Source organism: Corapipo altera, unplaced genomic scaffold (assembly GCF_003945725.1).
Source record: "Corapipo altera isolate COAL_440 unplaced genomic scaffold, ASM394572v1 63, whole genome shotgun sequence".
In the NCBI taxonomy this organism is placed as follows: Eukaryota; Metazoa; Chordata; class Aves; order Passeriformes; family Pipridae; genus Corapipo; species Corapipo altera.
This window is the reverse complement of record NW_020884928.1, coordinates 27,584-55,066: the sequence shown is the minus strand read 5'-3', so window position 1 is coordinate 55,066 and position 27,483 is coordinate 27,584. Positions and strand designations below refer to the sequence as shown.

The following is a 27,483-nucleotide window of genomic DNA, read 5'->3' as shown; positions in this document are numbered from 1 at the left end:
CTTGGACATTTGTGTGCTTTTTCAGATGAAAATTTCAGATGATATTTTCTGAAACTGTGAAGACATGTCAGTTACATTCTGTAGTTTAGTCCAACTTAAAATTTCCTATTGGTACCTACTCTCAGGAACACAATTCAGGACTCTTACATGTGAGCAAGAACGTGTATTTCAACTTAGAAATTAACCATATATTATTTTACTGATCTCTGATCAGACTAATCTTAGCCATAGTTATTGATACACATTACACAGTCGCTATATATGGAGATTCTATAGTTAATGTTAGTAATACATGATCCCAGAGAATTTCTTCATCACTAGATCTCAAAGCATTTTCAAAGGAAGTGAGAAATTATCTTAATCTTTCAGACTGGTGAATGTTTGCAGGCAGAACTTCTGATTCCATTTTTCAGTTAGCAAGACTGATTCTTCACAGCTGTCTTTCCTCATGAAGTAATCCAGCTTTCTTGGAATTTCACATTATGTACACAAGACAGGCAAAGGAAGTCTTAAGTAATTGTAGATATTTACTGATGTAGTGTTACTTTTTCCTTGTTTCAATGGAAATACTGTGTCTTCAGGAGAATAGAAGATGTTGTGAATATAGTTGATTCCGAAACCTGGAAATGTTTGGTTTTGTTTGACTTACTGATACATTCTGATCTACCTGAGAATGAGAGAGCTGTACAAGCAGTATCCTATGGGATGCACATATTCCAAATCTAAGGCATCTAGGGAAAAGGATTTATTAAAACCATGATTTTGCTGCATCACAGCTATTCCAGAATCTAATGCTTTGAATACAGATTGATTTTCTTTTTTTGCCTGAGCAATATATGAAGAAATAGTAAAAGATTGTTCTCCAGCAGTTCATGCTGTGCTTGCTACCCATACTTAAGAAGAAACAGCAGCTTCTGTTTCACACTTACATAAGTTAAGAAAGACCTAGAAAACCAGCTGCTTTGTTTTTGTGGAAGCACCACAATAGTGTATGGGAATAGTCTTGAAAAGTTTCTGGTACTTTCATTTTCAGGATTGTATGGAAGATATGGAACAGAGTATTCTCTTTCCTTTATGGTGTTAGACATGGCTGTAGCTGTAGCTCAGGGCAGACTAAACCAGTGCTTTGACCTTAGTATAGAGTAGTGTTGAAACATGTCATCATGCAAATTAAGCTGGTGGGATTTCTGCTCTGGGTCAGAACTGGGACTGGACCAGATTTGAGGAAGTTGCAATGACAGGTTGAACAAGGGGGCCTTCACAAACTGTAAAGAGGTCCAGTAAGTGCACTGACTCATTTTCTAAGACACAAGAGATGTGATAAAAATGCTGTAAAGAGTAGTGGAAACATCAGAGGTATGTGGTGAAAGGGGTGTTGCATAGGAGTTGTTCTGTGCATTAAACTGTGATATATACAGATTGCAAAGCCTTCACAAGATGAAAAACCTCATATTCTTGTTTTGTGAAGCAGAAAAATTTTAATTGAAGTTTCCTTTTTTATACTTACCAGCCTTTGTTTGTATTTAAAGGCAAAATCTGCAACACCACAGTCAAATTACCAGCCCGCCTCCTCTGTCAAGGTAAAATACTGTTTTTACTATTTGTAAAAAGCATTGTGAACTGTGAAAAAAGATGAGCTGAATATTTTATCTCTAGCTCTTGGTACGTGCTTTTTGTATTGTCTCTTCCTTGACTAGGAAATAAAAAATAATCTGTCTGAAGAAATTACTTGATAGATTAATCTTTTCTTCTGGTATTATTTTCTACTTTGGTACTGTAGCATTTGAAGTGATTTAGAATTATACAGGTGGTATTCAATATGTGCACAGAGATTGCTGACTGGAATTTTTTTCTGTTTTCCTTAGAAACCATCATGGTGGCCCTTTGAAATTTCTCCTGGTATTTTAGCTTTTGCTATTGTATGGCCATTTATTGCCCAGTGGTTGGTACATGTGTATCTTCAAAGAAAGCGAAGGTAAAGATGTGCATTCAATACTGTGTTTCACCTGTTTTAAACCAACATATAGTACACTGTGTTACTTAGACAGGGCATAAAATTCTCTGCCTTGAAAGTATTGGTTAATCTGACTTTATATGTGGTAGGCTTTGCATGTGGCAACTTAGGCTAAATCTGTGAAATGTGATGCCGGGTAAATAATTTCAGCGAACATACACAAGTGGGTGAGGCTGGATAGTTTGGAAACATCTCCATGACATTCTTTGATCCCCTTACTCCTGATATCCTCTTGAGCCATTTTCAGTGTTTCTAGACTTTCCAGTCCCCTTGTGCCATCAGAAATTTTTTTCCTATCATAACCTTTGTGGAGTGCTACCTGTTACCTATTTCTTATTTAACATCTACCAGTACCTTACTGTGATATTTTTATATCATCTACTTTGATTTCCTTCAGCTGAAGGACAGTTGTACTCTCATCTTGCCTTTTCTCTCAACTCTCCAAGCATCAGAAGATCAAGTGTTCTCTAGTGGCTGTCTACTTCAGCCTCACACCTGAGTTTGTTGGCTCAATATGCTCTTACCTTTTATGGTTTTTTCCTCTGTCAGTCTGCAGACAGTTTGTATGTGTGTAGATCTTAGGAGAATTACCTAAAATTGGTTTAGCTTTTTGATGTTTGATAGTTTTCATGGTATAGTTTTCTCTCACACAGTAAATCACAGAAACATAGAGTGGTTGAGGTTGAAAGGGGGCTCTGCAGCCCATCTGGTCCAACCCCCCCTACTCTACTAGGGACATCTGGATGAAGCTAGTTGTCCAGGACTGTGTACAGGCAGTTTTTGAATATTTCCAGGGAGAGAGATGCCACCACCTCCCTGGGCAACCTGTGCTAGTGTTTCTCTCTCCTCAGTGGTGCTCCAGTCCTTTAGTCATCTTCATGGCCCTTTGTTGGACTCTCTCCAGTTTGTCCATGACTCTCTTGTACCCAGAAGTGGACACAGCACTCCAGGTGTGGCCTCTCCAATGCTCAGTAGAGAGGAAGGATCACCTCCCTCAACCTGCTGGGAAGATAATGCAGCCTGCAATACCACTGGCCTTTGCTGCAAGGGCAGGTTGCCAGGTCATGGTTAACTTGGTGTCCCCCGTGGATGCCCAGATCCTTTTCTGCCAAGCTGCTTCCCAGCTGGGCAGGCCCCAGCATGTACTGGTGGCTGGTATTGTTTCTCCCTAGGTGCTGGACTTGGCATTTCCCCTTGTTGTACTTCATGAGGTTCTTGTCAGCCTGTTTTTCCAGCCAATTGTGGTCCCTCTGGATGGCAGCACCACCCTCTGACATATCAGCCACTCCCAACTGTGTGTAATGTAGAGATTGCTGAGGGTGCTCTCTGCCCCATCATCCAGACCATTGCTAAAGGTGTTTCACAGGACTGGCCCCAGCACAAACCCCTGGCATCACCGCTAATTACTGACCTCCAGTTAGACTCCTGTCACTGATCACCACTCTTTGGGCCCAGCCCATGGAACTGTAAACAATACACCGCCCACAAAGGCTGCAAGTCTGCCAGGGAGTTCTGGCTCAGAGCTGTCATTGGGAGTGATGGTGTTACTGCTCTGTCTGATGAAAGAGATTGCACTACTAAGGCTTTCAGGCAGTTACACACATTTTGCTCATTTTCTCTACTTGTTAAATGGAGATTTCCATTTCATCAGCAAGGACAAAGTTGTTTTTTTTAAATCAACACAGTTTTTTTTAGTATCTTATGTGAAGCTCTTATGATGTTTTGCTAATTGCTCTTGCATGGCCATGTTCTCTTGCTCTCTCTTTGAACAGTTGCTGTTCTTGCAAACCTTTTTTGATATCTGTTCTCACCTCTATAGCACTCTCAATCCATTCACAGGTTCAGTCAGAAATCAGTTGTTAGAAAAGCACCCTTACCAGTAATTTTTCTAATATATTGTCCTAGTGATTCAGAGCTTAGATGAGTAAAAAAATGGTACATTACTTTTCGTTTGGGTTTGTCTAGCTTCAGTTTTCATTCATTGGATTTTCCTAGATCTTTATCTATTGGACAAAGAGCCCATGGTGTGTTTTCCATGAGTACTTTATTGCTATCACCAAGTCATCTTGTGGTCTCTTTCTTAAAACAAATGGAGCAACTGGAATCTCAGTTTGGTTTCCAGTCTTGGGATGATTCTCGTGGCCCTTACCCAAATGTTTCAGTTTTTCAACCTTCTTTTCGAGTTCAGGATTCGTACCACAGTTTGTACGACAGTGTGAGACACAGATATAGCACAGCCCCATGTTTTGTTTAGTCATTCATGGATTGTACTGAGATGAACTTCAAGAACAGAAACTAAAGAATTTTCTGTGTTCTTCAGCTTTTCTCTCCGTTTCTGACAGTCTGCCCATAGCCAGAATTTAAGGACTATCTGCTTCTTCATCACTTCTCCATCTGGAGTTCCATCTCCTTTAGCAATGCGTGGGAAGTTGATCAAGTACACTCAGTGAGAAAATGGAATTGCAAAAACAAGTCCTTCTTTGTTGTCCCATTGCCAGTTTCAGCTTGTACTCTGTTAAGGTGTGCAAGCTCTTAGGCAACACTTGTATTGTGTGTGTACTGATCATGTCTGTGTACTTTTGGTTTTAAAGTACATAAACTGTCCTGGAGCAGAAGCTGGGAGTCTGAGCTACCACATGAGGTTTTCTCATCCTGCAGCTGTGGAGCCATAACTCCTGAACTCTTTCGCACAGCGGAGCAAATTCTATGGAATTGGTGGAGGGACGGCTTTCTGTAACCAACAGCTTTGTGTTTAGCTCATGTCCCTGGGCAGGGGTAGCTCAGCTCTCTCCCAGCACCTCTTAACCTGTCTCCTGCTCCTTTATGGGGAACTTAATGCTGAAAATCTGGGTACTTGTATTGGAGCCTTCACTGAAGAAGGCTTGAAAACCAGATCACAGATAGAAATATATTTTTAATTCAGCTCATGGTTTTAGAACCCTCTAATTGTATGTTTTCTGGAGTCACTGGCAAAACAGCTCTAAAGTGTTGCTGTGCTGTGAGCCAGCACGCCACGGACTGATGTGGTCAGACACTGTTCTGAGGAATTCCATCTTCAGTTCAGAGTTCTTAGTGAATTTTGTACTTGAAGCCATGTAATGTTTTATCTGATTAGAAATAATTTACATGTAACTTCAACTGATTTGTTTGTTTAGACAAATGAAAAATTGTCTCATATGTGAAGGTACATTAAACTATTTGGTTCCTCTTCTAGAAAACTGAACTGAGAATTTATGGCTTTGCATAAGGACTTCTAGGAGAAGATGGCCCTGGAAAGCAAAGGAATTCTGAATTCTCATAGAATCTCAGAATCTGGGATGATCTTCCTTATGTTACAGTAATAATTTGTACTACCTTTGAGCTAAACATTTAAGGACTAATATTATTGAAACTTGAATGATTCACAGCTCCTAGGTTGCAAATAAATTTAATAATTCCATCCTCAAAACCATACGAACATTAATTATTTTGGAATGTGCTTGTGGATGGGCCTTCAGTAATTACTGGCCTTTGCTGATGTCAGCTGAGGAAGAGAATAACATCTCTGTAAAAGAATAAGTTAAAAATATGTAAAACTATCACTTTAACATAGAAATAATTTTACAATCCCAACTTCCCTGCCTGTTTTTCCACAGGGTTACATAATACCAGGTGAAAGCTCTAATAAAGTATGAATTCAATACGTTGCAAGCTGTTGGAAATATACAATATAGCTCTGAGGAATCTACTGGTTATTTCTTGCTGCTAAACAAGTGTGGGGCAAATTTCCATGTAAATTGGTCATAAATGAAGTTGAATCCTTTACTTATCCTGTAAAATTGTAAAGGCGATTTGGGAATTTGTATGTTCTGAAAGTTAGAGCCATTAATAACAGGCAACTGTCAAATACAAGTCTGGAAACAGTGTGTGGTACAAGGGATCCATGTAAAGAGGAGGTTGCACCTTTTTAACTTTGATAATTGTACTCTTGTTGACAGCAGCTTATTTTAACTGAAATACATAGTTTAGGCACAAGGTGCTTTAAAATGAGATGAAAACTAGCTCTGTAAGTGTATCTCTAAGCTTTTAAAAAGCTCAGTGCACTCTTAAGTTTTCTGTTGTCAGGTTGTGTTAAATTGAAGTAAGATTTAATCCATTGTGGACTTTTCTCAAGTCACATCTTGAAAAATACCAATTTTTCTCTCTTATCCTTCTACTTACTTTCAAAACAAAACTTTTCAGCTAATTTTGGTGCTGATATTTTCTCCCCGAGTATTTATTAACCAGTATACAGATAAGAGAGTTACAATTCTGTCAAGTTTGCTTGACTAAAGCATGCTTTACACTTGATTTTAAAATAAATTAATATATAAGTTGTCTAAATTTCTGGAAAAGGCAAATGCACTAAAATTAGTTTTGACGGAGAACTTAATAATTGCTATAAAGAATTATACCACAACATAATCCATGGTTAAGTTCTGAATCTTCAGAAACTTCATGATTATTAATAAACTTTCATTCTCCACCTGGACTACATATTACAAATAATTTTTAAGGAAAGTTTTTTTGTCCTTCCTGAAAATCTTTTATAGTTTGGAAAACATTTTTCATACAAGCTATACTGTATAAAAATGTAATCAGAGAATTTAATGTTTGTTTTACCAGAGAAATTTTAATCTTTTTAGTTACATGCAGGGTTTTTTTTAGTTACATTTCCCCTCTTCTGATTTTCTTACTGTAAAGCTGAATTAAAAATTAAATAAAATGGTTGTAATCTCTTTGAAGACTGCTGTAACAATTAGATGGTTTTGTGTGCCAGAGATGAGTTTTTGGCATGAGATACCCTGAAAACTCAGGTTTGAACAAAGCTTATCCTGGAAGGGAAGTGCTGCTGTGACCTGAAGCCCTTGTGCCCAAGCTTAAAGTTTCTAGAGTGATTGACTTTTTACTACAAAAGATATAAATCAGACAGGAAGGATAGTCTAGCTTGAAGGTCACATGAAAAATAACCCCCCTGTCCTGTCTTCTGCCAGGATAAAGCACCCTGGAGAGCCTCCCTGGCTCAGAGCCATGTTACACATAGATATCAAGCTCTTAGAGATGGGACAAACATTCCCAAAGGTACTTAATCATTAACTTCCCACTGAAATAAATGTGGGCTTGTACTATCCTTGTTATTTATTCATGTTTCAATAAATCAATCCCTTAATATTTTGTATTTTATCTTGAACTTTCTTAATGTTTACTAAATGGTGTACATTGGATGCTGGGACTGTACAGAAGAGCCTGCTGGCTGTGTCAAGAAGAATCAGTCTCAATCTTAAAAGTTGTAATACAAAACAACATCACTTTTATAACAATTTACTTGTAACTCAGAACTGGGCCTCAGCCTCTAAAGGCTATCTCAAACTCACTGAGACTGGAACAGATTCCTAGTTAACTGGTATTTCAGATTAAAGGTAAGGAAAACTTGTGTGGGGTTTTTTTTTTTTTTAAATCACCTCTCCAGGTACAAAGAGACACAGCTTTTCTGTGGAGGAAGTGGCATAAGCAGATCACTGGAGTTCAGAACTGGTTTATATTGTTCAAGCCTGTGCTCTCCTCAGGAGGGCTGGCAGTCAAAGCAGTTCTACACAGCACTGAAACAGCTTCACCCAGCTCAAAATTGCACTTCTGAAGCAAATGTCAAGCTGGTTTCCTGCAGTGAGTCAAGCTTCATTTAAAAAGCAGAGGTTAGCTCTGTATAAAACCAGACTGGAGACATTCCACCCACTAAATGTTGATAATAGAACCAAAACAGAGCCAGATGTGTGTGCATGGTGCAGCTGTTCCATGCTCAGGGCCTTGTTTCTTCTCCTCCTCTGCTCCTGTGGCAGCACAGCAAGTGCTTAGGAGATGACCATCTTTTTTTTGAATCATTCTAGTTACCACAGAGGAGGAGGAGGAGGCTCCCAGAAGGCATTACAGGCCAGCTTAGGACTTTGCTCTCCTGCCATTAAGTACACAAATGTAGCTTCTACTAAAGCTACAGACAGAGGTTAGCAAGTTATGAACTGAAGGCCATACACACCTGTACTAGAAAGTATTTGTTATTCCCTACACAAAATCACTCCTTGCTGAGGTAGTAGGAAACGGAGTTTCCTTGTGTAAAATCCACTTCCCACGTTCCCAGCAGGGTCAAAAGTATACCAGTTTAAAGAACAACAATATTTTATTTAATACAACAGGTGGGTTTTTTTAATATATTTACACAAAATGTGCAAAGTAAATTTTTTTGAGAGGAAAAGAATGCATTTCATTGCAAGAGTAACCATAGGTAAACCAGATCATGCTGAAATTGGAATCTCCTAGCTCAGTAACACAGGGCATTCAGCATCTTGGCCCCTGAACATTGCACTGTACAGGGGAGCCCAACAGCAAGTGAGGGGTAGGAGTAACTGTCCAAGACTGCTATTTCTGTATAACAAAGTGTGACACTGGTCTCTGCAGTAGTTCTTAGATGGACAGGCCTGTGCTAATGGCAGGTAAACTGTCTCCCAAGATAAACTGGAAGCTACAGTTTATATGTAGGTCATGCACATCAGGTTTAGGCCTTCAGGAAGCACCATGTAACAGCTGGAGTACTTGCAAAGTGATATGTTCCATAGCTTCTAAGGATCAGAAACTTTTGCCAACTTAATTATTTGTAAGTAATTACTAATGAGAATGAACCTTAAATCTCTTCCAGCTACCACATTATAGCTTTTTGCACTTTTACCTGTGGGGCAACACTAAGAGTTAAGAGTTGACAAGGAATTCCATGTTGAACAACAAAGCTAAAAAACCACCAACCACAAACAAAACCACACCACAAACCCCAACAATCAACATGTTACACGTTTGCTATAACCAAGATAAATGCAAGACACTGAAGAGAACGGGGTATTGCACACCTTCAGTGCTGATGGTGCAGAATTTAAGTTTTGGACACCACTGTAGTGGTAACTTCATACTAAATATTTGGATTTGTCTGTTGGTCTATTTACTGTTCTTACAGAATCTATGTTTTTGTATTGCATTAATCAACAGGTAGAAAACTAACAATTTTCTTTTAGAATAAGGTTTTTACAGAAGTTTACTTGACCTTTGTGACTGATTCAGAACTGTTTCAAGGGGTTAGAGGTTTTCTTTAAAATACCATACCAAGTTTTTCCACCTTGATGGGAACATGTTATACTGCAAAATGGGAACAGGTGTAACCATTTGTAAAGCACTGAAGATAAAGAGCTGGTGTGGTGTTCAGTTTATATTATTTTCTCAACATGTAATCGTAGTCCATTCTTGTAAGACTCACTTTCTTAAATCAGATTACTAGAAAGGGAAGAATAAATTTTATAAAACACCAGTGATTACTTAACCTAAGGTATCCCTCCTACCCCAGTTTATATATTTCAACTGTACAGCAGAAACTACCAAAGAATTTCTCATCACATTCAGAGAACATTGTTTATGGATACTGCTTCAGTAGTGCATTAATTTGTTGGCACCTTTTTCATGTAACAAGAGATTGAACAATTTAGAAGTTTTCTGAAACTGCAATCCTTAGCAAAAGGAGTGAGACTCACTGTATGTTTTACAACGTTTGAGTTATCCCTAGAGCTGGGATTGGTCATTTTGAGCTCTTAAGAATCGCTTCTCTTTAGGTTTTTCTAGGAAACTTCCATTTTCTTCACCTTTCCCATTCCTTTCCCAGCAACCCGAGGGGACAGCAGGAAGCCTAGCAGACACTGTTTGCTCAGAATTGCATCAATAAATCCTGTCTTCCAGGAAGCAGGGTAATGAAAGGACAACTTGCTACTGCTACAAAAGGGGTCAGTGCATGAAACTACTTTTGCCACTTGGCAAAAATCACTAGTAAAATGCTCAGCTGGCACGTGGCCCTTGGCTGGCGTCATCATTTAGCACAAGTGATCTTTATCTAACAAGTACAAACCTGAAAAATTAAAATCTTCATTCAGTTAGCAGAGAAAGATACCTATGCAACAAAAATACTGAAGATTATTTAAACAGGATTATCTAAAAATAAACCTCTGAAACCTAGCAGACACAAGTTTTGTGTTGCATTTAAAGATAGGGATAAGTATACTTTAATCTAATTCAGATTTATAATGCTGAATATACACTTCTATCTTATGTTCTAGTAAAAAATCTAAGCTCTCGTTGTGAGTTTGCAGAACAATCTGTGAGTTTGCAGTACATAATAGTCTTCAGTATATAGCAGCTTCAGTATGAATACTGCTTCACTTGTTAAAAACCAAAATCACCTTTAGCTGACATCTGAGACCAGTGAGCACACACACACTGGGCATTTTCTAGGTAAAACTAGTAACTGCTAAAATGTATGTTGAGTCCAGCTTCGTACAGCCCAAGTGGTTACTATGCAACAATTTGAGCAGAGGATTTATTTAACAGAGTTAAAGGAGTGCTTCCAACTCAGCCTGTCATCACAGCAAACTGCCAATAGATACAGTTAGTGTGCATTTTTGTCCTTTCCATATTATGTTTAGCTGGGAAATAACATCACACCTCCTAATTGGAATTACTCATTGCTATGCAAAAGCCCCATCATTGTCAAGAGTTACCAGCTCCAAGACATTCAATGTTCTGGCTTCTTAGTAAAGTGCAGTGAGCCCACAAAAGGCACTTGATACCAGTTACATACAATAGTTTCACTTTAGAATAAAGGAGACTATAATAAAAAGACTGGTCATGTAAAACACACTAAATTTGGCAAGGAAACTTAGTTAAGACCAAGCTAGTGTTACCAGATAACCTGCAAATGTGCAAAGCCATGGAGAATGTTCACTTATCTTGATGCTACAAGCTAAATCCAGACACAGTCAGGTGCTGAGCATTATTCCTTGCTTCAAAGTAAGAGGTATCAGTTTCATCATACGGCTGAGGTATAAATGGCATGGTTTGATTCTGCAGATTATCCCAGTCCACACTGTGAAAGAGGGGGTGATGCTTCAGCTCTGGAACAAAAGTTCACATAAGCATTATAAACTTCCTCATGGCCAAGCCCCATAGGCACTTTGTTCCCTTATGCATAACTGTCACTAGATTTGCTCTATATTCCTTTTTAGAAATTCATAGAAGTGCAAATTGCAATTGGGCTTTGATTACCCCCAACTTCAGTGGCATCAAAACTGTTGTCCTGCCAACTAGCTGCCTTCCCCTATCCAGGGAACCTGTTCCACACAGAGTGGATCAGAGGTGTCCCAGAGACATTTCTCATGCTGGGGACCAGACAATTTCTAAGCATCACTTCAAAGTCTGTTTATAATTTTACCAAAGTTCTGTGCTGAGTAAACATGTGGGAGTCACTCCCACCCATCACCACTCCAGGTCCTCTTTCTTTTGCCATCTCATGGATTTCATTACCTCCTCTGCTTTGCACAGTCCCCTTTGGCCTAACAGCAGACACAGAAGTCTAAGTGCCCTTATGGTGAAGTTACCACAGACCATCAGACTTCACTTTCCCAGCCCAAAGATGGGATAACTAACCAAGCTGCCAGACTTTCTGACTCAAGGAGAACTCCCCTGCCCTGTCCATTCTGACCACAAGGTGACCTCCTGGCACGCAGGTTCTGATATGAATTCTGCATAACATGGAAATACCAGTCCCTGATGAAAATGACTTGGCTACTTTGATTCAATCCAATAAAACACCTTTTCATCTAACTGGGATACAAAGCCATGATTTTATCACCTGCACCACAAAAATCAAAAGCAAATAGCAAAAATAGGACAGGTGAAAAAAATTAAAAAAAAAAAAAAATCACATTTGAACAAGGTGGAAGTTTGACCAAGACACATTACAAATGTTACATCTAAGCACATACCACAGGCTTTTAGCTGATAGACAGTAAGACATTAACATTTATTATTTCTGCATTTCCTGAACAAATACAACAACATAACATTAAAAGTTTATTTTAGACAAAAGGCAGAGTGAGTCTTATCTCCTTCTAATGGCTTCAGCAGCCACACAAGCAGCAGGGCATTGCAGAACTGTATGTAGTTCTGCTCTTAAAGTTCTCATGCAGCAGAAGCTGCCTTTGGCCAAGAAGGTAAAACCAAACTTCTTTGTCTCTTCCCAAGATATTCATGTGTACCACAGCTGGCACTCAACTCCTGCTCACAAGACTGAAGAGAGGAGCAAAAACCAAACCAACACCAGATATCAGTGTTGTCTACCAAAACCTGCTTTAAACCTGCTTATCTGGAGAGATTGAACTCATAGAAGCATAGCAGTAGGACATGACACAACTGGAGTTTCTCAGTAAGTAAGGCTTCATGCTATAGCAATAAAAATGGAGAGCATGTGTTTTGGGGAGGGGAGAGAAGATGACAGCAATGGAAACTTAGGTACAACGAGAAAAACTTAATGGTTGTCCTGCAAACTACTCAGCCAACTTCACGTCAGTGGCCTATAAACTGGACAAAGAGATCAGATCCAGTTATAAGGCTTGACAAAGAATGAATTTCCAAGAATTTCAGATTGGAAGAAACCATTATGTGACTTAGTTTAAATTTCTTTCCTTGACAGGCAATTGGATTTCACTCCAAAATCCAGGAATAAAGGCAATAACTTGTGTTTGACTATAACACCTTCAAACTGCTTTTTGGGAGACATTAAAGCCACAGAATTTTCTGTTGACATCATGACCTTCATTTGCACTCATGTGCCTCCTCTAATTTGATCTGGCCTGGTTTTAGCTTCTAGCGTTTTAATCTCTTTATGAGTAAGAATTTCCATAGTCATTTCCTTCTCTAGTGATTTCTTGCACGGTTCTCTCATAAGATTTCTTCATCTATTTCCAAAACATCTCACTCTAAGCTTCCTTCATGTTATCAGGTTTTTTTATATAACATAGTCACTGTTAACAACGACAAACATTCAAGTCCTTCTAAAAGGGGAAAAAGAAAAATATATGTAGACTTTGTATAGTATATATTGTCCAACTCCTCTATGCATTCAAAGACAGGCTGAATCCTAAGTAAAAACTTCTTTGAATTAACTGTTGTAGGAGGATCCTCTCCCAAACTGGAGCCAAAACAAGCTTTTAATCAAGGTTCCCAAAATCATTTAGGTTAAGAAATCCAAGTCAGAGTTAGATAAGAGAGAACTTTGGTACGTCAGATGTCAAACACTAAACATGCACTAAACCTAATTAGGCATTGAAGTTTATTAGTCTAAGTTTCAGGAGGAGGACATCACCACTTTGAAATTTGCAATTAGTTGCAAAGAACACAATTTTAATACTAACCTTTCAGTCCAGCTCTTTTAGTAGTGTCAATTGTTAGAAGAATATCTATTGCATTCTGGGCATTATCAGACAGCTTTTCTTTATCCTCAGGCCAGGGAATATCTACAGACAAAGATGCAGATGAGTTGGTAACTCAAACTGTAAAACAAATATTGGAAAAACATAGTTACCCTGATTACTGAAACAGATTACCTCTTTTCAAAATGTTTTGGAAAACCTGTGCTGGTGTTTCATCATTAAAAGGTGGAATTCCAGTTAGAAACTCAAACAGACAAACTCCGAGGGCCCACCAGTCTACAGCAGAACCTGATAAGAGAAACCCAGCTCATTACACTTACACAAATAGTATTTGCAAAGACTTGAAGATTAGCCATGGCAGAAATTGAAGAGTGTTTAAATTCTACAAATTTCTTGAAAATGAAGGAAAAGACAAAATAAGTTGTATTTAATATTCATGCAGATTAAAAATACATTAAAGGTTTTTTTAAAGCCAATCTGCTTCTTAATTCATTATAGATAACACTGGGTTTACTGATAAAAGCTAGGGGACTCTTATTAACAATCTAATTATGAACTCCCATCAGAATCCAGGAGCTGACTTCTCCAAGAGATTGTTTTGTGACAAGAAACAGCTGCCTAATGACTGCTCTAGACCTGGCTCCATGTTGTAGCCTGTATCTTCCTCTCAGTTCTTTGAGAAGATTCCAAGAATTCAAACTATTGAACATAAGTTTTCATTTGCCTAAATTTATGTGAATATCTTAAAGACGACTTACAGAGATGAGGCAGCACACAAGATGCTGGAATTGCTTTTCATTGCATTGAATTGATTAGGGTAACGTGTAGTTCCTAGCTATCTCTTCTTTGTTATGAAATAGTTTTGGTTTTCCACATTGCAGGGAGGTTTTTTTTGTCAATCCCATTTTAATAATCCACACAAACACAACCCGGCAAAGCGATCCCAGGCACCGCTGCATGCATTCTAAGCTTTCTGCATCTTTGAGCCATGCCCACTCCACTGTATAAAGAACAGATGCCAGAATAGATGCTGTAAAACATCATCTTTGAAAGGCAGTAAGTCTAATTGCTCTTGGATTTTTTTGCATATAAAAAATATGAAGACACCTCTAAGTTCAGAAAACAAATGTTTTGAGCCATTTCACGAGGATTACTGTTAAGTTTCGAGATGCTGAAAAGCAAAATGTTTAACTAGTAATCTAATGCACTTTTAGCAACTTGTAACAGCAGTAAGAGTGGCCCACCAAGCCAAGCACATTGCAGCAGTGAGATCACACTCACACTTGTTAGACTACTTGGATGTTCAGTTAAAACACTCCCAGGTCCAGTCAAAGTCTAATAAGATCACAACTCTGAACAGTGTAGTTACACAGCTTTCAGCAGGGATTTTTTTCTACATGAAGCTTAACTAAGATTAGATTTACTACCACCGTATCCCTGCTAAACGTGATGCAAGGAACAGCATGAAGTTATGTCAGGGGAGGTTTAGATGGGATATTAGGAAAAAGTTTTTCACCCAGAGGGTGGTTGGGCACTGGAAGAGTCTCCCCAGGGAAGTGGTCACAGCACCAAGTTCAAGACAGAGTTCAAGAAGTGTTTGGACAATGCTTTCAGGCACAAGGTGTGATTCTTGGGGTGTCCTGTGCAGGGCCAGGAGTTGGACTTGGTGACCCTTTTGGGTCCTTTCCAACTCAGGATATTCTAAGATTTGAAGCAAGAAGTAGAAATATGAGGTCTTGAGCATCTGAGCCTTCTTCACCCATAGATAAAGTAAATCAGACTGACTACATAACCTAAAAGAATGAGAAAAAGTGTCTCTGGTTTACCTCCACAATTTCTTTAAGAATGCTGACTTTCTTCTGAAGTATATGCTTACATGTATGATTTCTGATAGCTTAGTCACCCTGACACTGATGTTTCCGGAATCTGTGTGGGAGCATCACACATTTTTATGTGGAGTGCATATTGGACATGTCTTTCTATATAAGAACATTGTTCACCCAAACAACGTTCTTGGAAATTGTGATCTAATTATACTTTGACTGTTCAGTTATGCTGAACACTTCATTCCTGCACAGAATATAGAAAACTCACCAGAGATCACAGTCCCTGCATATGAAAAGACAATGAAGTAAGAATATTACAATTATTAAAAAAAAAAAAAAATCTAACAAATATAAACATCAAATATCATGTGTGATTCTCTAAAAGCACTGGAATGCAGGTTTTTTCTTAAGGTAGTAACTCCACAATAAAGAAAGATGGCAATGTTAAATCTAAGTTAGAAACAGAAATAAAATAATTCTGTAACATGATTAATTTAGGATTAAAACTACATTTACAGGCAACTCAACAACACAGGAAGTGTTTAGTGAGGGAAAATTTGGAGTTCCAAAGCCAGATAACCGTAGCTTCACAGAAGGTAATGGGTAATGGCAAAAGCTAAGCACTAACTATTTTTGAAAAATTCACTATCTTATTACTTGAAGGGTTTTCAGTTCTAGAGACACTCAGGAATGTAAATACGTCACCTTTCGAGTACTGACAAATGGCTGGTTTGTCTTACCATGAGGCTTTGTCAAAAGCAGCTCCGGTGCCAGGTAGTCTGGGGTCCCTAGGATGCGTTCACCTTCTACTGGGGCAGCTCCTCTTCTTACACTCTTCGGAGTCCGATACGGTGTGCCAGCATCCCCCTGACGAGGTGTCTTAAAAGATGCAACAAAGATTTCAGATGCCAAACAAAACCAGCTGAGAAACTCCCATCTCCAGGTTTAGTAATGGATATAATAGTTGTTACTCAAGTTTAAGTCAAGAACACGTCACAAAATATTCCCTGAAAAGTACATGTAAAATGTGTTTCCATTGCTTTATCTCAACAATCTTGAAGCATAAAGTTAAAATGCCTATTCTTCAAGAAACTTATCCCTAAGTTCTTCCTCCAGTGTAAGCCCACAGCAGCTATTACTCTTTACATCAATCTTTGTAATAGGCTTGTAACTGGCACTTGACAGTATACATTACACCATCACTTTTACCAAGACAAAAAAAAAGGAAAATAGTGGTCAGAGTGGCAGCTACTAGCAGCTGAACAGTATTTACAAACTGTCTTGGGAGGGGTGCAGGATTAAAAAAGAAAAAAAAATAATCAAAGACTTCCCATTACATCAGAAGACCTGTAACTGCTCAAAGGAAATACCACACTGTACTAAAAGTAGAATGAGATAAAAATAGCACAGGCTTTTTTTATCAGTTCACTGTAACAGCAATGGATTTCTCAAAGAGGTCAACAGTCAATGCATTTTGAGCCACAGGCAAACCAATGAATAGTTATTACTAAACTCTTACAGAAATTATAAATTTGGCCATGTAAGTGCAGTAAGAGAAAGTCTGTCAAAGTGACTTTTGTTGACAGGCTATCTCAAACTACTTGAGTTTTCCCTAAATTTACAACTGAAATAATTTCAGGTTGCTAATGTTTAACGCATGCACAAAGTTTCCACGTGTCTCCTTACCTACCTGATAGGTCTGATACGGCCTTCCTTTCTGTGACGGAGTGATAGCTGTTGGGTAAGAGCCACTACAAGCGGGTGAAAGATCCATTATATCTAAAGAAGTCATGCTACACGGCTCAGATACATTGGACATATTAATTGGACTATTATAACTTCGAAAAACAACAGCACTTTTTTTTAAGAGGCTCAGTGCTTCCATCATCTTTTCTGAAGGAGGAGATACTGTGTTAAGGTAAGCTCCTTCCCCATGTTTCTGGTCATTATCCTTTTCATGATGTAACAGCTTGCAGTCCTGGAGTGTATGTGCTTCCTCTCCACTTCGTGAGGCATCTTGGGACTTTGGTGATGTTATCAGCACACCTTCAGGTTTTGGCTCCTCAAAGGAGAGGTCTTTAACACTTTTGTCCAAATCTAAAAGCTGCTTTTCTAAATGGCTTTCTGTAACAGACATGTCAGTAAATACATCAGAATCTGCACTGAGGATTCCTAAAGGTTTTTCATCGTCAGTGTCTAAAAAACTTGAGTTCATGTACTCCTTTTCACCATCCTTTCTGTAGTCTGCATCCAGATCACACATAAGATTTTTGGCTATAGTTGGAGTAAGTGATCTTTCTGTCTGCTGGTTGCTAATAGAACACTTAACTTCCTCCTCGCTTTTGCAGGTGTCACGTGGGCATCCATCATTACAGAACACTAAGGACTGAATTTCTGTTGTCAAACCCGTCCTGTTGTTTGCTGAAAATTCTGAGATCTGACAGCCACGCTTATATTCTGCGTTGCTTTTTTTAACATAGTTAAGTTCCTGACAAGGACTGGTATCAACTAATTCAAAGCTTCTTTTAACACCTGGCTTTTCAAAAATTTCTTCCTCTTTGAAAGGCTCATTCTGCCTTGAAGATGACTGTTGTGGATTGGAACTTTCTGCTGTTTCATCAGTTATCTTTCTTTTATTTACACAGACGTTTTCTTCCCAAGTCTTTTCAGAAATACTCCCATAACCACACTGGACGTGAAGGGCATAGTAAGAAAATGTATCTGTTATATTCGAATGTTCACTTCCCAACTTCTGCCTACAGCCAGAATCATTTCTGACAATGGGAGAAACAGCAGACTTAAGTTCTTTTTTCTTTAAAACTTCAATACTTTTGCTATTTGTTAACTCAGCGTTCGAAGGGACAGCTGACCCACTGTTATTTGTTTTGCACGTTGCAGAACTAGGTTCATCTTCACTGTGCTGCAAATGAGCATATTAAGCTTTAAGAATCAAGAAAAATAGGATTACAGCACTCTAGAAATGTCTTTGAAATTCTTGATTTTCACTTCTATAATGAAATGCAGATTTGCAACCATTACTTATTCTAACCACTAATAGTGACAAACATGACATAACATTTAAAAATAAAAAAGTCAAAACCAAATTAAGGATAACTTGATAATTGGACTTTCTTAAGAACATAAAATAAGCTTGCTAGAATATAGTAGAAAATGCAGTATTTTTAAATGCCTAAGGATGAAATAAAAACAGCAATTGAAGTTGTATTTGTCATTTTATGTTAAGAAGTTAAACTACAGAAGTTTTCAGTTTCCAAGAAAGCCCAAAGCAAAGAACTCCATCATACTGCCCTGTGGCATATTACACTTCAGAGATGACAAAAGGAAAATCTGATATTACTAATATTTTGATAACACAATAATAAAACAAAGGCCTTGAGAAACAGAGAGATAAAGAATTATATATTGTTTTAAATCTAAGTTTTTCTGTATGATCTAAATAAGAATTATGGCAAAAGACTACCTAGCAAAGCAGCATTTTCTTTTAGGTCTGTATTTGTACAGAATTTCATTAACAGTTTAAAATAGGAGAAAGTATTTTGTATCAGCTACAATTACTGGTGTTAGGTTAGTTGATACAAAACTCTTCAGTAATAAAAAACTTTAAACTCTTTCGTTTTAACAGCTAGTAGAAGTTTGAAGTGTATTTTTTTGTTATTTTCCCAAGTTCTGTGTTTTGAAGAAGTGATTTTGTCTGTATGCTGAGCAAATAAAGCTCTAGGGATAAAGATCAACTTCCAAATGAGCCACTGCTCCCAGCATCGCCCACCTGTGCAGGGCACAAACCAGTGATGGCCAGTAGAAGCCTTCCCTTTCACTGCTTTGCAGCGGGCTCTAACATCTGCTTCTCCTATTATGTTACACAGGACTAATGTTTGTTTGAAGAAAAAATTGTATCACTTTGATCCAAAATCCTACTCAACAAGAATTACAACCCCTACTCCTTTCTCTATGCTTGAAATAAGTGTTAGTAAGTAGAGGAGATTTGCATACACAAGTACAAACTAACTTTAATTTTTAGTGGGAAGATGAAACAGTCCTGACCTCTATATCTTTCTCCTGCCTGGGGCTGCTGCAGCATTCTGATTCCACACTGGACAGGTGTGTGTGTGACTCACTACTAACACTGCAAGTACCAAACCTCTTTCTTGACTGAAGTAGAGTAGGAGTCAAACTTCTTGCTGGCATCACAGGCGTTAATTGAGAATTATCAAGATCTTAAAGGAAAAAAAAATTCAAATGTTGAAAAAATTTGATACAAATTGACCAGCTTCACACTATGTCAAGCTTTCACATCCAAGGAAGCTATGGAAAGCTTTCCATGACAACATAATTTCTCTTGTCATCTTTCCCACATAGTAAATTTACACCTTTTTTGAATTAGGGACTTGCCAAGAACATAAAAGCAATATTACCAGCATAGTCATCTTCTTTCTCATTTCAGGTTAGAAATGAGAAAGCAGCAAGGAAAGATAATTTAAAGGAAATCACTCATTGCTATATTAAATAATTTTCAATGAAAGTATGTCAAGAACTGACACTTTCTGTGGTGGTATTGAATTCAGCAGTTGTGATTTGAAAAAAACCACAAAAAACCATCAGAAGATGGCATAAGCAGTGTAGGTCAAAACATGTCAGAAGAAAAGCACCGGAGGAATGGTAGACACTGATAGTAGCACACCTTTTATGAAGTGGGTCCAAACTACTAACATAAAAATAAAAGACCACAACCTTAGAGCCAGAGTATTCCCTCAGCACAAGGCTTGGTATACTCACGTGTTTTGAATAATTTAGTTGAAAGAGGGGTATTTTCCTTCTGGACCATAGGTAAGGGAGAAACCACTCCACGCAAACTGTCAGATGATTGACTTGAATTGTGCGCTGGCATTTTCATTCCAACAGGAGAATACTAACAAGCAGGAAGAAATATAGTTAAAAATAAATGGAGTCTGAACAAACACTCAATCCAGAGGTGAGAATGTAACTTCACACAGTCATTATTATGTTTGCATTGGAGCTTGGCCATGCCCATTCACCAGACCTTGAAGCACAACTGATAGTCAGCAACCCAAAATATAGACCAATGTAATCACTTCAGAACTTTAAAGTACTAGAAATGTATAATAAGTCATTCTACCACCTGGCAGAAGAGATGCAAAAATAGCCTTATCACGCTGATTATTAAATTTAAGACAGTAAGTAAACTAAAAGAATTAAGTACTTCAAAGACAGTGACAATTACTTACAAAGCCCAGAGAACTGATAAGAGACAACAATTGTCCTGGAGTACGTGAATAGTCCTGCTTTGGCTTTGCCATTGATGGTGTAGTAAGGATATCTATCATATTTATCTCTACAAACAGACAAAAAACAATCCCAAACAGGTAAGATTTTCATTTTGCTATTAAAAAATGGCAAAGTTGCAGACATTTCCTTAAGTTTTATCAAGAGGAAAAAAAAAAAAGTCATATGCACAACAAATATACAAAAGAAGACACCAAACCCAACTGAAGATGTACCTATACATTCTTACTCAACACAAGCTGTTTCTTCCTGTACATCCATCATAAAGTTATAGTTTTTACATAGAGAAATTGTAAAAGTCCAAATTCTTTTTCAACTATGCTGGAAGTGTTACATTTTCTAACTTCATACCAGCTTTGGTTTTTAGGCTTCAGTTCCAGCCTATGGCCCACAGATTAAGATGGTAAATTTGATTCAAAGCCTGCCATATCTCCAAAAGACATCTCAAAAAAGCTACAGAAGAATTTTTCATAGGTGAAAATTCAACTTTAGATCCTTTTTTTGTTGCTCACTAGCAGTAAGTAGGCTTATGGCTTCCATACCATGTTCAATTAGACACAATAATCTCTGCCATCAGAACATCACTTAAAGCAGTACATTATAGAAAATACAGCATACTTAGGATTTTCCTTCATATTCTTGAAACAGTGAACGAGAAACACCATAGACAACTCCGAATTTTGGCATTCCTTTAAATATTTAAAAAGGATGTACCCACCAGGAACTGTCTCAAAAAAAGCCTGAGCTGATGCTGTGCAGCCTAAGTTTGGACAATCTGGCCAAGGGGTTGGAGTTACAAACTAGTTCAGAAACCAGCTATTCACACTAAAGACCTGAAGCCTATCATCTGTGCCAGGCAGTCATTTGACTATTCAACTATATTTACTGCTACTTGAAAAGAGCATGTCAAAGCACTGATTTAATCTTCTGTTATGGACCCCTGTCCCTCACAATGTCTGCAATGCCTCAGCTAATTTATTGGAAATTCATATATACAAGGACTGAGAAACACAAACCAAAGGACAAAAGTAGTCAGAGAAACACCAAGAAAAAGCCAGAATTATTCATTTACCCGCTGATTTCTCTCTGTGAACTTCAGAAAACTTTGAAATCCATACCCCTCAAGAGAAATGGCTCTAGATTATATTTCATACAACCTTGTTGCAAAGAATAAATAATTTATCTTCTGAAGTGCAATGTATAGAGCAGACCCTTTACTAGCATGTAGCTTATTGGTACTTGCCTGCTAGAAATGAGATATTTGTGCAAAGTTTGCACTTATTATTGAAAGCTGCCCTCTACAGAGATGCAAACATTCAAGAATACAGAAATGTGACCCAAAAATACATTCTAATACAACCAAAAGTATACAGACAACTCTTACCTCTGTTCAGAGTAACTCTGGAAAGCCCAAAGTCTGTCAACTTTATATGGCCCTGATTAGAAATGAGCATGTTGTCTGGCTTCAGATCCCTGAAAACATGAACATAGTTGAAGTCAGCAAAAAGACCACTGAGCAACATTAAGAAAGTCAAGTGACCAGAAACACTCAATACAAAACATTGGTTATAGCTGTTTCTCAGTAACATCTCTTACCCAGTAGAAGATTCCAATTAGAGGAATACACCAAAACAACTAAACATATCTAGCCCTAAACACGGTATGAACATCTCAGGCCTTGTAAAACCTCTATGCATGTCATCAAGAGCTGCACATTTGTGTTTCAGCAGGTTTAACAAATGTTTTTCTATCATAACTTACTAATGTGCAGCTCCTACAAGTGACAAGCAAACCTCCAGTGACAGTGTTCAGGTGTGTTCTCCATACCACTGCTGAATGCAAAAAGAACTCTCACTACAGGGGGAGCATTTGGGTAATCAGCGTCCCTTTGTCCACAGTTACATGTTTGCAGTACCCAGAGGTTTCCTGAACTAACACAGCTGCTGATACACATCTGGACTGGCAAAGAGCAGGCAGGGGAGAGCAGTGTGTATTTGTCTGCTCAGCACACACAGACAGATTTTATTTTAGGAGTTGCTCCATGGCATTGCTGCAGCGCACACAGGCAAAAAGAGCTTCCAGAAGCTCTAGCAAATGAGGCAGCTGTGGTAGCTGTTACAATACAGTGGTGATTGGTTATGTGACAGAGTGAAGAAATTAAAAACACAAACTACCAAATACTTATTTGTAAAGGGAAAAAAAAATTTTACCTGTGGATTATCCCATGCCTGTGAAGATAGTCAAGGGCCAATGCTGCTTCAGAAATATACTTAACAGCCATTTCTTCATCAAAATATCCATAAATATGGAGAAGAGATTTGACATCTCCACCAATAAGGTACTCCATCACCTGCCATTCAATCATTTTAAATTTAAAATTTAAAATACATTTCAAATGTGCAAGTATCAAAATACAAAATAGCTTTCACCCATAGAAAAATATTATTTTAAGGAGCAGAAGCTGATAGAAGCTGGCTCGTGCAAACTTGATTTCTCACACAATACTTTTCACTTGGATGAAATAATTAAGGCTTCAAATGACAGAACATGAAACATTTTCTTTTAATAGATCATTTGCTTATTTTACTTGCCTAGGCTACTCTCAGAAGTTAATTTAAAAGCTGACTACAGTAGTTATTTGAGAGTTGACTACAGAAAGAGTTCTATATTATAGAAAATGAAATGCAGAGCATTCCTGTGAAACTCAAGGCCTGAAGCCAAAGATCACTTTGTTCTATACAAATCAAAGTATCTCAATATTTGATTTTGCAAGTATTTATACACAATACTAAATACAGACCTGAGCCTTGTGAAAAAAGTACAAATTGCCAGAAATGTACACAGTGACAGCTACTGTGCATTTAAGACAGTGGCTAAAAGGAACACACACATCCAAAAAACATTATGCAAACACAGACATTATTATGGCCCAGGTCATATTCAAGATAAAAGACAGCAGGGCTTCAGAAATTCACTCTTTGAAGATAAGAATGCATTTATGGGGTTTTGGTTGGGAAATCTCACCAGTACTTAGATTCCAATATACAATACTCTACCACATATTTATATATATACATACACACAGTCACAGACATGACTAGCATTTCCTTCACAAGTCCTCCACCCTGAAGTCCTCTACTGCATGAAGCAGTTCAGAGATTCCAAAAAAAGAAGCCTTTGTTTACACTCCAAATGCATTGTAGGAGGAGTGCATAGCAACCTCCCCTCAGAATTTCATCAAACTGTTGGTCATGTGTGCTTACAGCAATCGAGACAAATTATGCCAGACCCTTTGCAGACAGCCTGAATCCATAGGACCTTATGTGGAGGTCCTCATACACAAGTCCTACTGTGCTCCACAGTGCTCCATGTAGACTAGCACTTGGTTTTGCCACTCAGTCATCCTCTTGTCATGTAGGCCAACTACCATAATGAATTTTGAGCACAGGTAACATGTAAAACAGATTTCCTTTAAGTGAGCCATGAAGAGTCTTTCAGTCATTTAGATTCTGCTTGAACAGAATGGTTTCTTGTTTTCCCTAAGATTTCTACATATTTCTGAGACATATTAGCTATTAGAAAAGCTTCTCCTGTAAAAAAGGGGAATGTGGGTGAAAAGGTATCAGGGAAAGAGAAATATTTTAATTGTTGAACCATTCTGAGAAAGAAGAAAGTAAAAGTGACTAAGGAATACCCACTCGTTACCATAAAAATATGTTTCTAGATATCACTACAGTTCACACTCAATTTTCAAGACAATCATAAAAGACCACAGAAATTTTTTTACTCACTAAGTAGATGTTATTAGCTGACTGAAGTGAGTAGTATAAGTGCACAATGAAAGGACTTTTACTAAGAGCCAATGCATCCCTCTCTGCCTGGACCTGGTGAACCATGTTTTTGTTGATCATGTCTGCTTTTTTCATCACCTGAAAAACAAAACAAAATCAAGTAGACAAACATTCTTTTATTTGCTCAACCCGCAGTTCTTCAGCCAATTTATTTATCTATATACTTAAAACTTGCATATATGAAACAGATCTGTGACTTCATATACAGAGAGAATTTTAAACAACAGGTTATTAGACAACCATTTCCACTGCTCTCCTAATTCAGTCCTGAATGGAAATGACACTACCAAGATTTACTGCAATTGCATACACTGGAAAATAAGTGTTTAGGCTGCACGTGTGTCAGAGACTGAAATGGTTAATGATTTATGCATTCTAGGAGACTTTTGCAGGCTTTTGACTTGCATGATACCTCTGATGAGCAGTCGGGCCCCTCCCTCCCTCCAGTGCTGAAGGTGTGAAGCCCTGAAAAGGCAAGAAGCCGAGCTCGCAGGCTTCTGACTGTTGATACATCTGATGAGCAATCAGGCCCCTCCCTCCCTAAAGGCGGGAACCGGGCGAGACACAAAAAAAAACTCAGCACAGACCCAGGAGTTGTTGGAGGCTCGAGGCATGGCCCGTGATATAATAACTCATAACTTCTTAGAGTATGGGGGCTTCCCCCCTTCACCCCCAGCAGATCAAGGCCACCACTTCAACTGACAGACATGGAAGCATCGCTGGACCCCGTGGGCGGTGACTATATACATCTGTCCACTCTCAGCTTTTCTTTCCCTTACTCTCCCTTGCTCTCATCCTGCCTTTCTCTCCCCTATGCATTTTCTTTCCCTCCCCAAAGGTTATCTCTGTGTCACATTGTTGTATGACAGCACCCAAACTGCTAGCATGCCTGTTAATACAGAATTGTTAAAATAAATCTCGTCAATATATGTTTTCAAACACCGATTATTTAGTGTCGTTTCGCTTTAATCCACCCCAAAGGAATTATTGATAAAACCTGGGTTACCCCCTCCGCCCCCTTTTTCCTGGGGCGGGACGTAACAACGTGAAATTAAGCTGCACTGAATTAACCCTCTCATCCACAGTACACAACTCAGAACCATGAAACTGTTCAACACTTAGACTGGCACTTGCTGACCAAGTCTTTCTTCAGAAGCTGAGATAAAAGACCAGAGACTGAAAACAGAGTGCAGCAGTAAGCCATCCCATCTTGGTATCCTCAAGTACAAGACTGCAACTATTCCAGCCTCTAATTCTTAACTTTGCAAAGAAAGCAAGAAAATTGTAAATTTTAAATTAAAAAAAAATTAAGTCACACACAAAAAAATATTTGTTTCTTTGGGAAGAAGCCTTGAAGGTATGCAACTTATCACAAAGAAATAACAAGCTTAATTGTGATTTAGGCTCCAATTCCTGCTTTGAATTACTCCACTCTGATAAATTCAGCCAATATTAACCCTGAACAGAAGATGCCCAATAGCACAGCTGACAAATATTTAGGCAAGCATGGCATATACATTAGAAGTTTGCCCACCTACACCATCTTTTTCATAGATATATATGGTGATAATAAAGCAAGTTTAATTTATCCATTCTCTATGTAAACTGTAAAAACTTGAGTCTGCTCAAATTTGATACTTCCTATGTAAATGTTGACCTTAGGTGTAAAAATATTTAGCATATATTAAATTCAGTAGTTTGAATAACCCATAAGTCTCTCTGCAGTAGGGGTAAAGGATTTCCACAAAAGCTTTTAGGTCACAATATTTTCAATAAAGTAGAGTATGATACTAAAGTAACACAGTTGAACCACTCTATATGCAGCACCTAAACCAAAGAAAATTATTTTCCATAGCTATCATCACTATTATCAAAGATGATAACAAAACAATCCCGAGACATCCACAGAATGCATAAAATTACACTTTTAATAACTATTGGCCTTAATAAACATTTAGCACGTGTTAAATGTTGTAGTTGTGAACTAGTCATAGACCTCACTGCAGTGATAAAGAATTTACACAAATGCGTTGATCTCAAAATCCTTATAACAAAATAGTGTAAACAGACACATACAGCTCTAAAGAGCAACATCTATTTTGCATGACTAGCTTTACGTTTCCTCTTCTTTGTGTACTACGCAGCTTGTCATAATCCTTTTACTCACAAAGTCAGGCTCGCACAAATCACTGGTACTCGGCAACAATGTTTTTCATGATTTGTTCTCGTCACGCGTCTCAGAGGCGGTGCTCTCACCCTCGGGCAGCTGCGGCTGAGGGTGCTCAGTTACGGCAGCTGTTCACAAGGCAGAAGCAAAGTGCTTGGCGGGGCTTTTCGCGCAGTTCTTTCGACTCTTAAGGTACCTCTAAAAGCAGCTGTCATTACCCGAGCCCCCCTGACCGAAGCCCCGGGGCCGCGATGAGGGCTGAGCACAACCCTGCGGACGGCGCGAACCCAGGCACCGGGCAGTGCCCGAGAGCAGCTCCCCGAGAGCCGGGGGGGCTCCCACGGCGTCTGCTCCCCCCGAGAGGCGGGAGGCCCTTGCTGAGGGCTCGGCGCCTCTCCGCCCCGCCGGGACACCCCCTTTCCACACGGGGTTACTCGTGAGCGGAGCCGGCAACGCCGCGACCCCTCACCTTCACGGCATAGAGCCGGCCCGCCTTGCGGCCCAGGTACACCTTCCCGAAGGCGCCGCGGCTGATGGGCTTCACGATGGTGAACTCCTCGATGGACGGGGGCCGGGGGACCTCGACGCGCCTCGGGCCGGCGGCTGTGGTGGCGGCGGCGGCGTCGCCCCCCGGCTCCTCGGGCCGCTCCGTCCCCATAGCGCGCCCCGGCCCCAAGCCCGCCGCGATTCAAAGCGGCGCCGGCCCCGCCCCGCCCGCGCCGTCACCAACGGGCCCACGGGCGCTCTCGCGAGACCCGCGCTGTTGTGCGCGGAGATTGAAAGGGGCCCCACAGCACCCGCCCCGCGGGGGGTTTAGAACAGCGACCGACGACCGGAGCTGTCATCAGGTTAATAACTACTCGGCTTGTCATCTCGGTTTCCAGTTTGGAAACTCCACCTGCCATGAGCAGGTAGACTGCCCACTCTCCATGGGAAGCTTGAAAGTGTAGCAATTCAACAGAACTTGGTGTGAGACATTAAAGAACTGGAAGAT

General features: G+C 39.1%; 2 protein-coding genes across 12 annotated transcripts in view; one reads left to right on the top strand and one right to left on the bottom strand.

The window, feature by feature from the left end:
- The window catches only part of ACBD5 (acyl-CoA binding domain containing 5), a 30,212-nt gene extending 23,005 nt beyond the window's left edge, over nucleotides 1-7,207 (top strand). For 4 of the 6 annotated variants that reach the window (XM_027658752.1, XM_027658748.1, XM_027658750.1 and 1 more), the window contains 3 exons: nucleotides 1,530-1,580; nucleotides 1,866-1,975; nucleotides 5,229-7,158. In XM_027658752.1, coding sequence (XP_027514553.1) covers nucleotides 1,530-1,580; nucleotides 1,866-1,975; nucleotides 5,229-5,241 — 174 coding nt within the window. In that variant the 3' untranslated portion in view covers nucleotides 5,242-7,158. Of the gene's footprint in view, nucleotides 1-1,529; nucleotides 1,581-1,865; nucleotides 1,980-5,228 lie in introns of those variants that run through there. The other 2 variants (XM_027658749.1, XM_027658753.1) reach the window with 2 other exon arrangements.
- Nucleotides 7,208-9,260: 2,053 nt separating this feature from the next.
- Nucleotides 9,261-27,174, bottom strand: MASTL (microtubule associated serine/threonine kinase like). Of its 6 annotated transcripts, none has more exons than XM_027658742.1 (13): nucleotides 26,959-27,174; nucleotides 24,263-24,400; nucleotides 22,682-22,821; nucleotides 21,856-21,944; nucleotides 20,414-20,520; nucleotides 19,944-20,076; nucleotides 19,212-19,384; nucleotides 16,840-18,069; nucleotides 15,890-16,028; nucleotides 15,418-15,432; nucleotides 13,498-13,611; nucleotides 13,306-13,407; nucleotides 9,261-11,007 (listed from the first exon to the last, which is right to left on the bottom strand). In XM_027658742.1, the coding sequence occupies exons 1-13, from the start codon at nucleotides 27,145-27,147 to the stop codon at nucleotides 10,850-10,852; spliced, it is 2,727 nt and encodes a 908-aa protein (XP_027514543.1). In that variant the 5' UTR covers nucleotides 27,148-27,174; the 3' UTR covers nucleotides 9,261-10,849. The 6 variants fall into 6 exon arrangements, 4 of the variants coding, with proteins under 4 accessions (XP_027514543.1, XP_027514544.1, XP_027514545.1 ...); XM_027658743.1 differs by having other exon boundaries at nucleotides 16,840-18,071; nucleotides 19,220-19,384; XR_003530197.1 differs by lacking the exon at nucleotides 9,261-11,007 and adding an exon at nucleotides 15,150-15,249.
- Between the last annotated feature and the right edge of the window lie 309 nt (nucleotides 27,175-27,483).